The sequence below is a fragment of the Phoenix dactylifera genome, chromosome 2, assembly GCF_009389715.1.
Source record: "Phoenix dactylifera cultivar Barhee BC4 chromosome 2, palm_55x_up_171113_PBpolish2nd_filt_p, whole genome shotgun sequence".
In the NCBI taxonomy this organism is placed as follows: Eukaryota; Viridiplantae; Streptophyta; class Magnoliopsida; order Arecales; family Arecaceae; genus Phoenix; species Phoenix dactylifera.
Window position 1 is genome coordinate 9,829,679 of NC_052393.1, and position 15,080 is coordinate 9,844,758.

General features: G+C 43.7%; 1 protein-coding gene across 1 annotated transcript; it reads left to right on the forward strand.

Moving 5' to 3' along the window:
• The first annotated feature begins 829 nt into the window (after window positions 1-829).
• LOC103705203 (zinc finger protein ZAT9-like) lies at window positions 830-2,691 on the forward strand. The gene has a single exon (XM_008788841.4). The coding sequence runs from the start codon at window positions 1,089-1,091 to the stop codon at window positions 2,223-2,225; it is 1,137 nt and encodes a 378-aa protein (XP_008787063.2). The 5' UTR covers window positions 830-1,088; the 3' UTR covers window positions 2,226-2,691.
• Window positions 2,692-15,080: the final 12,389 nt, after the last annotated feature.

The following is a 15,080-nucleotide window of genomic DNA, read 5'->3' on the forward strand; positions in this document are numbered from 1 at the left end:
CGCAAGGGGGCTCCCCTTTCGGCGAGTTGGTTTCGATTTTTTCTTTTTAAAAAAACCATTTCCTTTTTTATTAATTTTAAAAAAATTAAATTACCAGGGATAAAAACCGGAAAAACTGGCCGGCATGGCACGATAGGGTGCGAAGGATCCCGGGAGTTGCAGTTGGAGTACATAAAATCTCATAAAACCGAACTTAAAATGAACAATTCAATTAATAAACAAAAAAAAAGATAGCTGGAAGAAAAAAAGAATATAGATTATGGTTTAATGCTAATGATAATGGAGGAATTGGATGGTTTTTTTTGTTACTATAATGAAAGGGAACTGCTGGCTTGACGCGTGGGTATTGATTTTTTTAGCCTCGCCGTTCCAACAAACCCCAGCAGTTATCTTGACTTCGACAACCCGGCCACCGATTTTAATTTTCTAGAGACCAAGACATGGATGGGTTGGAGTCTCTCTGGAAAATCACCAAAAGGCTCATTTATGATTGATTTAATTATTAAGAAAGGAAAAAGAAAAATTCCAAAAGCATTTCCGCGTTAGAGGTGGAGCTCATGCTCGCGGTACCATCACCACTTCCTTATAATTTCTTTTTGGATTTTTTTTGGATGCGAATTGACGCCATAATAACCAGCCAAAATAAGAAGATGGTGAATTGATAAAAATGAGAGCGAAAGATAGAGAGAAAGGTATGAGTGGTGAGACCATGCCGTGAAGGAGATGCATGACTTTAGGAATAAGGCGTTCCTTCCAAATTATATATACGCTGCTTATTTTTCATAATTATCTTTTCCAAATCTTAATTGCCTTCCTTTTGTATTAATTTAGTTTTCCTTTCTTTCTCTCTCTCTCCTTCTTCTTGTGGGTTGGGTCTTTTGGTGGTGGGATGCTTGTCACCTACTCCTTCTAGTTCCACTCTTCCTTGTTCTCCTCCCCTCCTCTCTCTCTCTCTCTCCCTCTCTCTCTCTCCCACAGAAAAATAATGGAAAACTAGAAGCTTTACACTTGCATCAGCTTCTCCATCTCTCCAAACTTTGTGATATTTTTTCTTCTAAGTTTCTCGGTGGTCTTCTGCTTCTGTTGCTATGGAGAAGCACGCTTGCAAGCTCTGCTTCCGCCGCTTCGCCAACGGCCGAGCGCTGGGCGGTCACATGCGGTCCCACGTGACTTTGGCCACTCCAGCGGCCAAAGCCCAGCTATTCCACGACTCCTCCGCCTCATCCACCTCCGCCTTCTCCCGGGAAGCGCCGGCGGCCGCGGCGGAGGAAGTAGAAGAGCGGGGAGGCGACGTGGAGGGGAAGGGGATTGGGCTCTGCTATGGCCTTAGAGAGAATCCAAGGAAGAGCTTCCGGCTAGTGGATCCGGAATTCTCCTGGTCCCTCGCAGCCGTGGAGGCCGGCTCCTCCTCCATCGTCCAGGATCGGGAGAGCGAGACCGAGTCCTCCCATCTCATCCCCACCTCGCCATCTCATCCCCGCCGCTCTAAGCGCCCACGCCGAGCCCCTCCACCACCCCCGCCGGAGCACCCCGAGCCGGAACCGGTGAGCTCCGTCTCCGACACCACCCCCGAGGAGGACGTCGCCCTCTCCCTCATGATGCTCTCCCGCGACATCTGGACCAAGACCAAGACCGAAGCAGAGGACGAGGACGAGGAGCAGCGATCGAACGGCTGGGATGAAGAGGATGACGCGGAGGAGGAGGAGGAGGAGGGACAGATCGTCGCCGGCAGATCGCGGCCGCTGCCGCCGCCGGCCGGTGCGGCGAGGGGGAGGAGCAAGTACCAGTGCGGCACGTGCAAGAAGGTGTTCCGGTCGTACCAGGCGCTGGGGGGCCACCGGGCGAGCCACAAGAAGAGCAGGGGAGGATGCATCCCGGCCGTCCAGGCCCAGATCCACGACGCAGAGTCCTCCGAGGGCAATGCCGATCGGGGGCCCAGCAAGGTCCACGAGTGCCCCTTCTGCTTCCGCGTCTTCAGCTCCGGCCAGGCCCTCGGCGGCCACAAGCGCTCCCACCTCGTCTCCTCCGCCGCCGCCACCACCACCATTTCCATCTCCTCGCCGGCGCCGCTCCCCCCATCTCCGTCCTTTCCTCGCATCATCGCCAAGTGCGGCGGGAACTTCAGCTTCATCGATCTCAACCTCCCCGCTCCAATAGAGGACGACGTCGAGCTCTCCGCCGTCTCTGATGCCGAGTTCATTATTGCAAACCGTACGTCAAACTGAGAGTTGCTTCTCTCTTCCTCTTCTTCTACACTCCCCAATTCCATCACTCCGAACTCCAGAGCAAGATGACGAAGTACAGAATCCGGTTGGATCGTGAGCAGGTTCGAAGTTTCGAGGTAGGAACTATAAAAACAAACTAAACCAACCTAGAAAAAAATCAGGACGCAGTTTAATATTTTCAGCATTGAATTTGACAAGTCTGGTGATTTGCTGCTTTCTTTGTATATCTATCTATCGCTCCTCCTTTGCTTCTTCTGACATTAAATCTCCATTTTTATGGCTTTGGTGTTGGAGAATTTATTCTTGGTTTTCAAGTTACCGCAGCTGCTTACTGTAACAGCTGATCGATCAGTAGCTTGGGTGTATGGAAATTGAGAAACTCCACTTTAATTTAACTATTCCTTTGTCCATTTTAGCTTATTATTACGACTGCCCAGCGGCCGCTTATTCCAGCCTGACTGTGTCCTAGTCGCCTCCAAAAAGTTAATCTAAAGAAATACTTGTCGAGGATTTTATTTTATAATTAATCGAAGTAAAAGAGAACCGAGCTTGGAGCTTTCCTAGTCCCTCGCTAGCTAATGACATCTCACTTCATCTGGAGTTTGGTGAGAAGTTCTTCGTTGCTGCTCTGCTGCTACTGCTGCTCTCACCTGCAAAGCTTCCCCTGGCACCGCCAGTACTTGTTCTTTTCTTCCTCCTTTCCCCCCGCCTCACCTTTTTTGGTGGCTTCCTTCTTTTCCTCGCTTCCACGCCTCGCGTCCACGTCCCCCCTTGGACCCTCTCGTCCGCGCGCGCGCGCGCTCGCTCGCTCGCTCGCTGGCCATCCGCCTCCGGTTTGGTGGCTGTGCGATCCAGCCGAGATTAGCGCCAAACAAATCCGCCATAATGGATCCGAGCATATCACCACAAATATTTCCCGTGCTTCCGAAAACGAATCGGGTGGAGAAATGGCACCGGGAATGGACTCAGTCAAGAGAGGACTTGGTGGTCCCATCACGTGGCTGGCTTAGAGGTACGTCTGATGTCGGCGATGGGACGCTTTCGGGTGGCGACCCACGCATCCGAGAGTTTTTAGTCGAGGTCCCGCTTTCGAAGAAGGCCCCCACACCCCGCTGGCTTAAAATGTTTCCGGACTTCCCAAAATAGCCCTGGGAGGCGAGCATATTTTTTTAACGGGTGTCGCGTAGGAAAACATGCCATCCAGAGCCGCCCGCGGCTCCAGTTTCTGTCAAAAGCGTCCTGCCGTGGCTGGCAGTTGCTGCGCTGGTCATTCCCATGGTGCCCCGTTCCTGCCCATCAGCACCGTCCATTTCCGCCTGGCGCATGCGGGTCCAGCGATCCGAGGGTCCGAGCCATCTCAACAGCGCGATCTCGTGTGCCCGGGGGCTTTCGGCGCTGTGGAGTGTGGACCAGGCTAAGAGAAAAATAAAAAATAAAAAATAACAAATTAATTTGCGCGAAATTACGGGAATGCCACTACGGTAGAAGAGGGAAGGATTGTTGGGTACGTGCGTTTGTGGTGGGATCTGGACTTTAACTGATCCAACGAACAGCGGCAGCAAAACCGGCGGAAATGGAGTGTGCGGTGAGAGGGGGGAGGGAGTAATGCTGAGGTGACACGAAAAGGTACATAAAAAAATCACACAACTACGTGTCATAAATGAGGTATGCTTCGCTGGCATATCGTCGGCGAGTAATGACGGCGAGACGCCGACTCCCCCCTCGGAACCTGTCGGAGAGAGTTTTTTTTCTTTAAAAAAAGTCCTTCACCGCCCGTACCTCCTCCTCCTCCCTTACCCGATGCCATGAAGCTAGCCCTCTGCGGCAGCGCCGCCCCTCGTCGGCGGAGGGAAAAATCGAACCGCGCCTCAAGGCTCCCAGCCTCTCCAAGGCGGAGAAGAAAATATAGAAAAGGAAAGGAAAAACTAAAATGCCGCATTCTTATTGCACGTGCCTTTCTTTTCTCTGGGCGACCTTGTCGCCTAGCGCTGCCGCCCGCCACCGATCCCGCCATTGCTGACCTAAATTTATCTGGAACGCTGGAAGCAGCGGAGGGCTCGGTTCGTGCTGTCCGTGTTTGAAAAAGCGAGGCTTGGGAAGGGAGAGAGTCGAGAAGGGGAGTTCTTTTGTCTCTCTTTTTTTTCCTCAAAATTTCTCTCCGCCGGTGAAGGTCGGAAGCGCTGGCCGCGTCGGAAGGCTCGGTTCATAACGCCAATGTTCCAGAGGGTGGTAGGCTTGGGAGCTACGGTGGAACTTTTTTTTCTTTTGGCCGGCGAGGGGCCGTGAGCGGCGGAGCCATAGTTAGTATCTGCCAACTGGGATGCCAGCAAAGCATGCCATGTCAGGACACACATAGATACGTGATTTTTTATTGTTTTTTGGAACTTTTCCGTGCTAGCTTTGCATTACTCGCCCCGGGGGGGGGGGGGGGGGGTGTTGGGGGAGAGGGAGAGAGAGAGAGAGAGAAAGGGGTAATGCGAAGAAGGGCCGAGTCCCCATGATTGAATGCAAGCAGTAGATTTCCTTCAACCCCCGTTAAAGAAAAGGTCTGTTTGCACCTGGGTTGAATGTTTTTTAATATTACTCTCATGGTCTCACCTCGTTGCTCAAAATTATGAAAAGTATCACTTTCGCCTACGCCAGAAATGCCCATCAACATTAGAAGGGTGGTTGCGAAGATGCTATACCAGGCCCTCCTCCGGACACTGTTGTCTGATTCTTTTTGATCACAGTGCAAGATAGGGCACCCCAAACAGTTCTACTATTATTATTTTTAGTACTATTTACTAGTGATATTATCAACGATCACTGATACAAGATCCATTATTTCGGTAACAAAATTTTATATCGGTGCTATTCCATTATAGTATCTATACTGATATAAGATTCATTATTTCGGTACTAAATTTTATATCGGTATCATTCCATTATAGTATCTTCGATATGGTACAGCTCGATATACCAAGTATTGATTGAGTATAATGTATCCGTCTGATATCAATACGGCACTGACAAATATGATAAATCTTGGCTAATAAAATTATATTGTTTTCCAATAAAACTAATTTGTGAATACATTTTCTGATAGCCCATCTGTTATTATACTAAGCTGAGACTGAGACTCTGAGAGGTACCAAGGAAGGGCTACCCATGGTTGCATAGACCATCATCTATGGGCCTCTTTCCTGTTGTATAATTCATAATACTTATAAATTTATTATTTTAGTTTAATTAAGAAGAGGAAATTACAACGAAAGGATACAATATTGGATTATCTAGTTACAGTTGAATACTGTAAACAAATAATATTTGATACCAAAGTTTCCTAGGAATAAAGACATTCATGGCCGTTTAGATTAATTCTTTGTTACGGAGTCATCACATGGTACGTGGGCCCTAGCTATACTTTAGAGATTTTTTTTGGATCAAAACAGCATTTTATTTCATTTAATTCTAACTTGAGTACAATCAGCCAGGTCAAATAAAAATAAATAGTACAATGGGCGTGGGATGCAAGCTAAGCTTGTCCAAATGACCTCTTCGGAATGTCGGACAACATAAGAGGCGACCCAGTCTGCTGCACTGTTTGCTTCTTGATACACATGCGCTATCTGGCAGGAGGTCAACTTCTGCACCAATCTACGGGTGTCCCGTATCAATGGGTGGCCGTCCCCATACCTATCCGCTCCTCGGGTCCAGTCAACCACCGTGGAGGAGTCACTCTCAAGAAATAGGTTGTTGGCCCCCAGCACCTATCTCACGTATAAAATACTCTCCCAGGTTGCTCGTAGCTCCGCTCCTACTGCGGTCAAACCTGGTATGCTTCGCGCCCTCCAGCTGCAATAAATTTGCCCTTATGGTCCCTAATCACAAAATTTGTGCTATCAGAAGCACTATCCCCGGCCATACCTCCATCGAGATTCACCTTAAGATAACCAGGAGGTGGGGGTATCTAAGAGAAATAGATAAATCTGGACGCTGAGACAGCGGTACAGGTATCCCAGATATCCCTGACCCTCCCAGATGAGCTTGATGTAGCCAACATAGTAACCTTTGCCGCACGCCGTAGGGCTCTGTCCATCACAACCCGTGGGGATGACCTCCTGCCCTCAAATAGACGGTCATTCCTGTCTACCCATATATGATAGGGCAAGTAAGCAACCATAATCCCCATCTCTACGGTGCTAGGCCTTCGGAGGGAATCACATAGATACCGAAGCAACCCCTCCACCAACTCCCACAACAAAGAGAGTGGCATTGGTGAACATTTGCAGATTTGCATAGCTGTAGGGCACCGAAGAAGTACATGACTGATAGTCTCCTCAGAGTCTAGACATACCTCGCATAGCGGAGTTATCCGCATCCCCCACCTGGCAAACACACTCCTGGTCAGTAGGCAGCCTTAGACCACCTTCCAAAGGAAAAGCGCCACCCGGGGGTGCACCCTCAACCTCCAGATCCATCCATGATCAATCTGCTTGTCTAGCTCCCTGTTAGTCCACGCATGAAAATCTCTGGTGCACACCCTCGACTAGCCCAACGGCATCCAAATCAATTTGTCTTGCTCCACCCGTGAAGGAATCGGTAAGGCTAGAATCCTCTCTACCAACTGTTCCCCAAAAGCCTCACAGATCAAACCCTCATTCCATCTCCCCTCACCAGGAAACAGCAAGTCACATATTCTGTATCCCACCAGCCTGCCCGAGTCCACCATAGTCGGTAATCTACTAATCGGTAACTCAGTCACCCAGCTATCCTCAAGAACATCAATAGAAGTCCCATCCCCGACAGTCCATCGGATCGCTTGGAGCACCGATGGAACTCTGGCACAAATCTCCCTCCAAATGGGTGAGTGATGACGTCCTGCCCGGACACCAGCCGCCAAGGTACCAGACTTGGCCCTCATCAAGGAGGACCATATGCTGTCGTGCTCCAATAAAAACTGGCTGCAAGACGCATTGTTGATGCCTCCCGTCTCGCCACTAGTGACGACACTCCCAATCTGTTATACCTGACATGCTGACAAATCATCTTCCATGCCACTAGATGGATACTACCCTTGTCGCCACGCTTCCCCGAGATAAAATTTTTGATGAGCTGCTCAACGGACCTCAACGACGCCACGAAAGTATGGCGTTGGATATAAGATATACCGGAATGGAACTCAGCACTAATCGCGCCAGAGTAACACTGCCCATCATGGATAGTGTATACATCTACCACCCCTCAATCCTGTGCCTGATGCTGAACTCAAGAGAGGAACAATCCCCTCTACGTAGATGTCGTCCCATGATTGGAACACCTTGATATCTCAGAGCACTCTTCTGTTCGCCAACTCCTATAATTTCCATGATCTCGGCCTTCACACGAGGCTTGATCTTCGGGCTGAAGAAGATTGTAGACTTGGCCGAGTTGACCCGTTGGCCAGAAGCAACACAGTAGGCTCAGAGGATCCTTCTGATCACATATGCGGCTTGCCTGGTCGCCCGAGTCAGCAGCAAGCAATCATCAGCAAACAGCAGATGGGAGATCGACATAGCCCTTTGCACTGGCCTGTAAGCCTCCAGGGTCTGGCTGTCCACGGCGTGCCGATAAGCTCTAGATAGAGTATCTACACAAATAATAAAGGGCAGGAGGGACAAAGGGCACCCTTGCCGGAGCCCAATGGATGAATCAAAGAAACAAGAGAGCATACCGTTAACCAAGATGGAGAAAAAGAGACCCCCCATGCAGCCCATGACCCATCTGATCCATATCTCGTGGAAACCGAAATTTATGGCTTGCACGTTATAAATATTTTGCCCTATGGTTTGGCCATAATAATCTCATATATCTAGGATAGATGAACATTAGTTTTAGATTTTTAAGCAATACAGTGAAGATGCCATTATCTTCTTTTTCTTTTTCAAGGTTAGAACATTGGATCTCTCTTTATATACATATACATACATACATACATACATACATATATATATATATATATATATATATATATATATATATATATATATATATATATATATATATATATATATATATATATATATGGGGATTGATAACTTACTCTCTGTTATGGTAGGTTATCAATCTATGCATTTTTCATTGGACAAAAAATACCCTTACTTTTTATAACTCTTAAGGGTATTTATGTCTTTTTATAAGTGTGTGTGCACATATATATATATATATATAAGTGTATGTGTGTGTATGTGCATACATATACATATATGTATACCGGAGAGAGAGAGAGAGAGTATTAATTAGGAGGTTGAGAGGGTGAATTAATGTGGGATTGTAAAAAGACATAAATATTCTTAAGAGTTATAAAAAGTAAGGGTATTTTTGTCCAATAAAAAACGGATAGATTGATAACCTACTATAACACTACCATAACAGAGAGTAGGTAATCAATCCTCCATATAGAGAGAGAGAGAGAACCAATAAATTAGTTGCAAGGAGGTGCTGCTTTTAGGTTTCCTTATAAGGGTTTAGAGCATTACTCTTTGCATAAATATCACCATCTTAAGACCCACATGTCAGTCGATCAAGATACAAGAGAAGTTTACATTATTTTATTGCCCTTCGCGTGCAATGGATAAAGCATTTAGAGTAACTTAAATTTTAATTTTTTTTTAAAAAAAATCAACTGAATGAGGCAAGATTTCACAATTATTTCCAAAGTAATATGATTTGTCCGGACTAAGGACGATCTGCATGAACCGGTGGCCATCGCCCTTCCTTATGCTGGGTCCCAACTCCTTTTCGCCCGCACACAAGAGCTCATATTGCTGTCCTCGTTGGTGCTATTGGCTTGGGCAATGAAAGAAAGGTTGGTATAATAATGTTGGGGGTGGGAAAGGAATAAAATAGATAAAGTGGCGTAGAATAATAACGGGAAACATTTCAAGGCGGGCGTTTCCATGCTCGTGAGTTGGTTGTTGTCCGCTTGGAGAAGGAGACCAAAGTGGGTGGCGGGTGTGGCCGTGGGCTTTCCACGCCTTCTGCAGCACTTTTAGCGCAAGATGACGATGCCAACGCCGGCTTAGGGACCAAGAGACAAAAGGAACAGGCTAGGCCAGTAGCAGCCGCTCGCTACTGTTCCTGATCCTGTCAATCTTCAGTTTGCGAAAAAAATCTTGCTTTGTACCTTTGAGGGCTCGTTTGGTTCGCGGGAAGTATTTTCCCTCCTGGGAATCATATTCCTAGGAAGAGGATACCTAGGAAAGTATTTTTGGCATGTTTGGTTAACCATGGAAAAGTGATAAATTTCCAAAGTGCTCATGTTTGGTTGACCATCCACTTTCCTGGAAAAGTTATGTATAATTCCTATTATGCCCTTAATAAAAATTAGTTCTTTAATGCCTCTTTAATGCTTCTTTAATGTTGAAGGGTCTTTTTGGAAAAAAATAAAAAAGGAGTGATTCCCACCTCATGGGAAAGTAACTTTCCCATGTTTCTCATGGGAAAGACTTTCCCATGAAATATGGGAATCATATTCCCATGGGAATACAACTTTCCCATCTCTCTCCTTTGAAAACTCCAACCAAACAAGAGGCATTTCATTACTTTTCCGTTGACCATACTTTCCCCCCTCCTTTTCCTGCGAACCAAACGAGCCCTGAAAGTGTGGTCTTTGATGCCCACCCAATGCTCCTGCTGCTAATAGAGTCCTCTCAATAGGCTTTTATTTTCCAATTTGATGGTAATTCTTCACATTACCCATAGCTAGTGATCGTTCCACCAATTCTGGAAATTATGAGCTACCTTCTGAGTGCTATCTACTGACAGTAGTACACTTATGTTTATGACTTTGATGAAGCCCAGACAGCGAGTAAATATTGGAAGTGATCAGAAGTTGCACTAGAGGAGGCTTGTGTTGGGTGGTTGAAGTGATCACTACCGCTCTACTTGGACGAGTAACTTCTTTGATGAACTAATAGAGTAAAGGCTTAGGGAATTCTTTAAGATAATTGCATTTTGTAATGGCTTTTAGACTTGCCTAGAGGCACTGTGACTTACCAAAAGAGAGAATATTTTTTAGTCTTTAATAACTAAAGCCACAGTAACCTCAAAAAAAACTGATCAAGTAAGGCTAGCCTAAGGTTTATTCAATCTTTAACCTACTGTAATAAAGAAGCCAAGCCATATAGTTGGCTTTGTGCCTCATTATGGTCATGGTGATGGCCCTAACTTTTTTTTTTTTTTTTTGGTGGGGGGTGTGTGGGGGCTTAACTACCATCTTCCGATTGTATCTAGAATAAATTCAAAAACTTTTAGTTTTCCTCCCATAAGGGAGAATCAATTTAATTACTAAAATAATTGTTCTTAGAGACTTAGACTTTCAAAGTTCAATGTTAAATAAGTTGAAAGGATAATAAAAGCTGTAATTGGTTGCTTTGTGGATGTCAATCGTCAACTTGATTGATAAAAAGCATCATTTCATTTTTTCGAAAAAATAAAGCACCATTTCACTTGACTGGCAATGGCCATGTATTCTCTTGAGATAAGTACAGCTAATTCCTCAAGGTAATCACTCTTTTCTTCTGTTATGGATTGACACGTGCCTCTCCAGAAGCTTCAAGAAGTTTTGTAGAATCTTTAACTGTTGGTTTTTTTTTAGGCATTGTTGAATGGATCAGTCAATATGTGAGGTTGAGATAGTTCACATGTAACCGTTCAAACTCTGAATGTTTTGATCAACAAATTGGGGGAAGAGATGGTTCGCATGTATGTATTTAGTCTCACATCGTTTATTCGCTGAGGAGAACTTGGATACTTATATAGGACTAAGAAACCCCCAAAATACCTTCTGATTAATTTTTTTTGGCGAGTCATAGATTGTGAGAAGTAGTATCAAAGCAAACTCGGCTCATAGTCCATGTAGACTAGAGGATACTGCAACACTGGTTAATAGAGTCGATGTAGTCTCACATCGTTTATTCACTAAGGAGAACTTGGATACTTATACAGGCCTAAGAAACCCTCAAAATACCTTATGACTAGTCTTTTTTGGTGAGTCATAGATTGTAACAAGTAGTATCAAAATAAACTCGGCTCATAGTCTATGTAGACTAGAGGATACTGCAACATTGGTTAATTGAGGCTGACCACGGGCCTATCATGGTCCTTGTGATTAGATTTGAGTGTATTTGGACCCTTAGTCTGTCGAGAATGTCAGGGCTTGAATAAAAGTATGTGAGGATTCGTGCGGACGTATGTTTGGTCCCACATTGGTTACTCACTGAGGAGATCTTGAATATTTATATAGGACTAAGGAATCTAAAAAATATCTTCTGACTAATTTTTTTGGATGAGTTCTTGGAAGGAATCTAAAAAATATCTTCCGAGTAGTATTTTTGGATGAGGTTTTAGGGTTGTGATAGTTCATTCACCAACCTACGTTGTTAAGGAAAGTTTGGTATCACTCCATGAGAACCCTTCGCATGTTAAGCACTGCCTGATAGCACAACAGTAGCAGCATCATGAAATCTTGTCACGTAGCCTAAGATGACCATGGTTGTTTCCCAAAGTGCATTTTGTGGGGTTGGGAAAGAAACTTGACTCCAAAGATTTATTGGCAGTCAGGTAGGGCCTAAAGCACACTCTTTCTCCCTCCTTTTCCTTTTTCTTTATCTCCTTTGCATCCTTTCCTCTGGCTTCTTTGATATGTGACATCAAAATTAGATGTTATTTTGCCTCATAAATTTTAACAAGAAATTTATGGTCTTCTCATGCCCACATAGTCATCTTTTTGTGGTTGAACCAAAAAAACTGCATATGCTCACTTTTCCCAACCCCAGTTACTGCATCCTTTTCTTTTCTTTTTCTTTCTCATTTTTCTTTTGCATTCTATTAGACCTCGCCAGCTCGTGCGCTCGATGATCATTAGTGTGAATTGCAATTACCAGGCACTGTTCAGGTTTGTGTTCATGTCGCAAATTCACACTTTCGGTCTGAGATAGATTCTGATGGTTTCCTTTGTATTTTGGTACTAATATTTTTCTCATGTGGCTCAAGACGAATTTCATTAGTTTTAATAGACTGATGATAGTGTGAAAAAGGATATGTAATATATTAGAAATAATAATATTTTGAATGATGAGAGAGAATTCAGGAATTCTTTATGAACGAATAAGTCAAAAGTAAGATCGCTCCCTCTTGGTGGGGTGGGGGGTTATGTAACATGTAACTAAGTTTTGTTCTAGAATTTTGAGTCAGTATCAGCTAGTTCAAACCAAAATGACGCCTCTATAGGAACCAATGCACCAGAAATTCGGATGAAGTCCATGAATATGCTTTAATGCATTTAAAAGATAGGAATCTATTTATGACAAACTATACCACTAATTGAGAAGAATGTATATATATATATATATATATCTATATATATATATATATATAGATATGCAGCTTGGTAATAAATGAACAGAGGAGAAACTGAAAACTTCTGAAAATTTTACAGTGTTACAGTTCACTTGCAAATTCTCTTTTTTTTTTCTCGAAAAATAAATTAAAAAAAACTTATAGCAAACTATTAAAGGATATTGGCCAATTGGACTTGCATTTGTGGGTCTGGACTCCTCTCAGGATATGCACAAGCTGGGGAGAGCATCCAGATTTGGACCTGCTCTGTGGCATTCCCACCGTGCCTTTGGAAAAAAGAAAAAGAAAAAGAATCTTGAAATATGTATAGATCACTGATGGGGGGAATTAATATTGAATATTCTAACCTTCTTGACATCGGACTTAACCGAAGTAAATAACCTTGGTACTGGCCAACATGCCGTCATGGTCGGTCTTGCCCAGAAGTAACACCTAAGGACATTAAACATATTGTAATCATAGTTTTGGAAATGGTCTCAATAGCAAAGGCACGATCAATGTGATTATCACCGCACAACGGTCGTGAATAGCCGATACCATGCGCTTGGATGCACGATTAGCCATCAAAGTGCAGTTATGGTACTACCCAATAATTCAAGCAACAGACACCATGCTCATCATATATATAGGGATGACAAGGAAACTCTCAGCTAAGCAATCTTGTGCTCCTATATACTATTCTTTCTCTTCCACTGTTGTTCTTTATCTCTGATTTAACCATCGAAGGATCCTCCGCCGGAAATTTTTCCGATAAATGGACTTCTTTGCAGGTCAATTCCGTCTTCCACTGTAGTTCCAGTCGACCTCAATTTACTTTGGATTCAACCAATCTCGGTGTGCCTTGGTTCCAACTGACCTCAACCCAAATTCTAGCAGCAACAAATACTATTCTAAAGATGCCGAAGACTTAATGATAACCAACATTTTAATGATATTGCTTATATAGGTTCAGAATTTAAATTATTCATCTTCCTCCAACATGTCTGAGCTATTTTTAACAAATTAATCTTCTTTTTGCAGGAGTAGAATCTCCACCATATGTAACTGCAAAAAAAAAAAAAAAAAAAAAAAAATCCCATGAATTGTCGAGTCTCCGTTACACTTAGGCTTTCTGCGATTTCCCTTAATTCATGCCACTGGTATGATAAACCGGTCTGTTAACTTCCATTATATGATTTGTTATGAACCCCACCAAGCATGAGGCAAATTTTTAGGCTAGCCCCACTGGGACATGATGGTTGGTGATGCATACATGGTGGTTGGTATAAAAAATTGGTGGGCATTAGTTGAGATCCGGACTATGGATCTAAGTCTGCTTCAATATACCAATCAGTTGATTCATGCATTCTGGGAGAAGCACAAACAAGGGCCACTTGTCTGCATTTCTTTCCTCACAGTTAATTTATAAGAAGCAATTGCTGTTGAGAGAATCAGAACTAAACGATAAAACTAATTTGAACCCTGATTGGAAACCAAAACCCCCTCCCCCAGATCATGTTTTTCCATGTGATTAATGCTAAGTGTTTTGCATAATTATTATAAGGTGAAGGGTTTGCCAACCGAGCAAACTCATCGTAGGAAATCAAAATTTTTACAGCAAAGAGTTCATACTGTACTGATGCTAGGTGGAGAGTTTGCATCTTAATGAAGAAACACAACCACCAACCATAGTACTCATAAATTTTCTCCTTTCTAGAACCAAAAACTTTTTTGTTAAATATTGCTGCTCACCATGATATGCCAAATCTTGCAAGGGAATCAGTTTTCGAACCCGGTGTTCGAGCCCTCGGCTCAGTGGTTGCCAGTGATATATTCACCAATAAAGTCATCAGATTCAGGCTGATCAGGTTGCTCACCAATAGTATCATTAGCTGAATTGGTTGCCCATGACTTCATAAATTAAAGCATCCTCTTCCACTGTGTGAAGTTGACTAGTGATAATATGTTGGTGCCTTGTAGGAAGAGGGAACTTTGACACATAAGATAGAAACTGATAGGAAATGGTTCAGGAGAAAATTTAAAGAAATAGAAAAGCCTCCCTCCACCTTTTGGCTAAGAAAAATTGATGGTATAATCATGAAGTTGTTAATATTGATAGCCATGATAAGGTATTAGAAGCTGGAGACTAAAAAGATTAATTATCTTCTGTTTGGAAGACACAGCAAGGATACTTGGCCAATGCTGTTTGCTGTAAAAGCTATATCTATTCAGAGAGGAGGAAAATTGTGCTCCAAACGGGTAGAACTCTCTGAGAATTAGATGGGTCTGCTCAGTGTTGGGGAAGCATCTATCAAAATAAAAAAAGATTCGCTGTTCTTAATGAGTCTTCTATCCAATAGCCTAGTTGGGGAATCTTATTATCTCTTAGTGGCTTTTGCATCATCAAGAACAAAATTTAGCTATTTGTTAGCTAGCTTTAACCATGCACATCACTGCTGCTCGCTTGCAGCACTAATATAAGCTTTTATCGGT

What these genes read in the sequence shown, in the direction of transcription:
- LOC103705203 (XM_008788841.4), top strand. Translation starts at nt 1,089, where the DNA reads ATGGAGAAGCACGCTTGCAAGCTCTGCTTCCGCCGCTTCGCCAACGGC.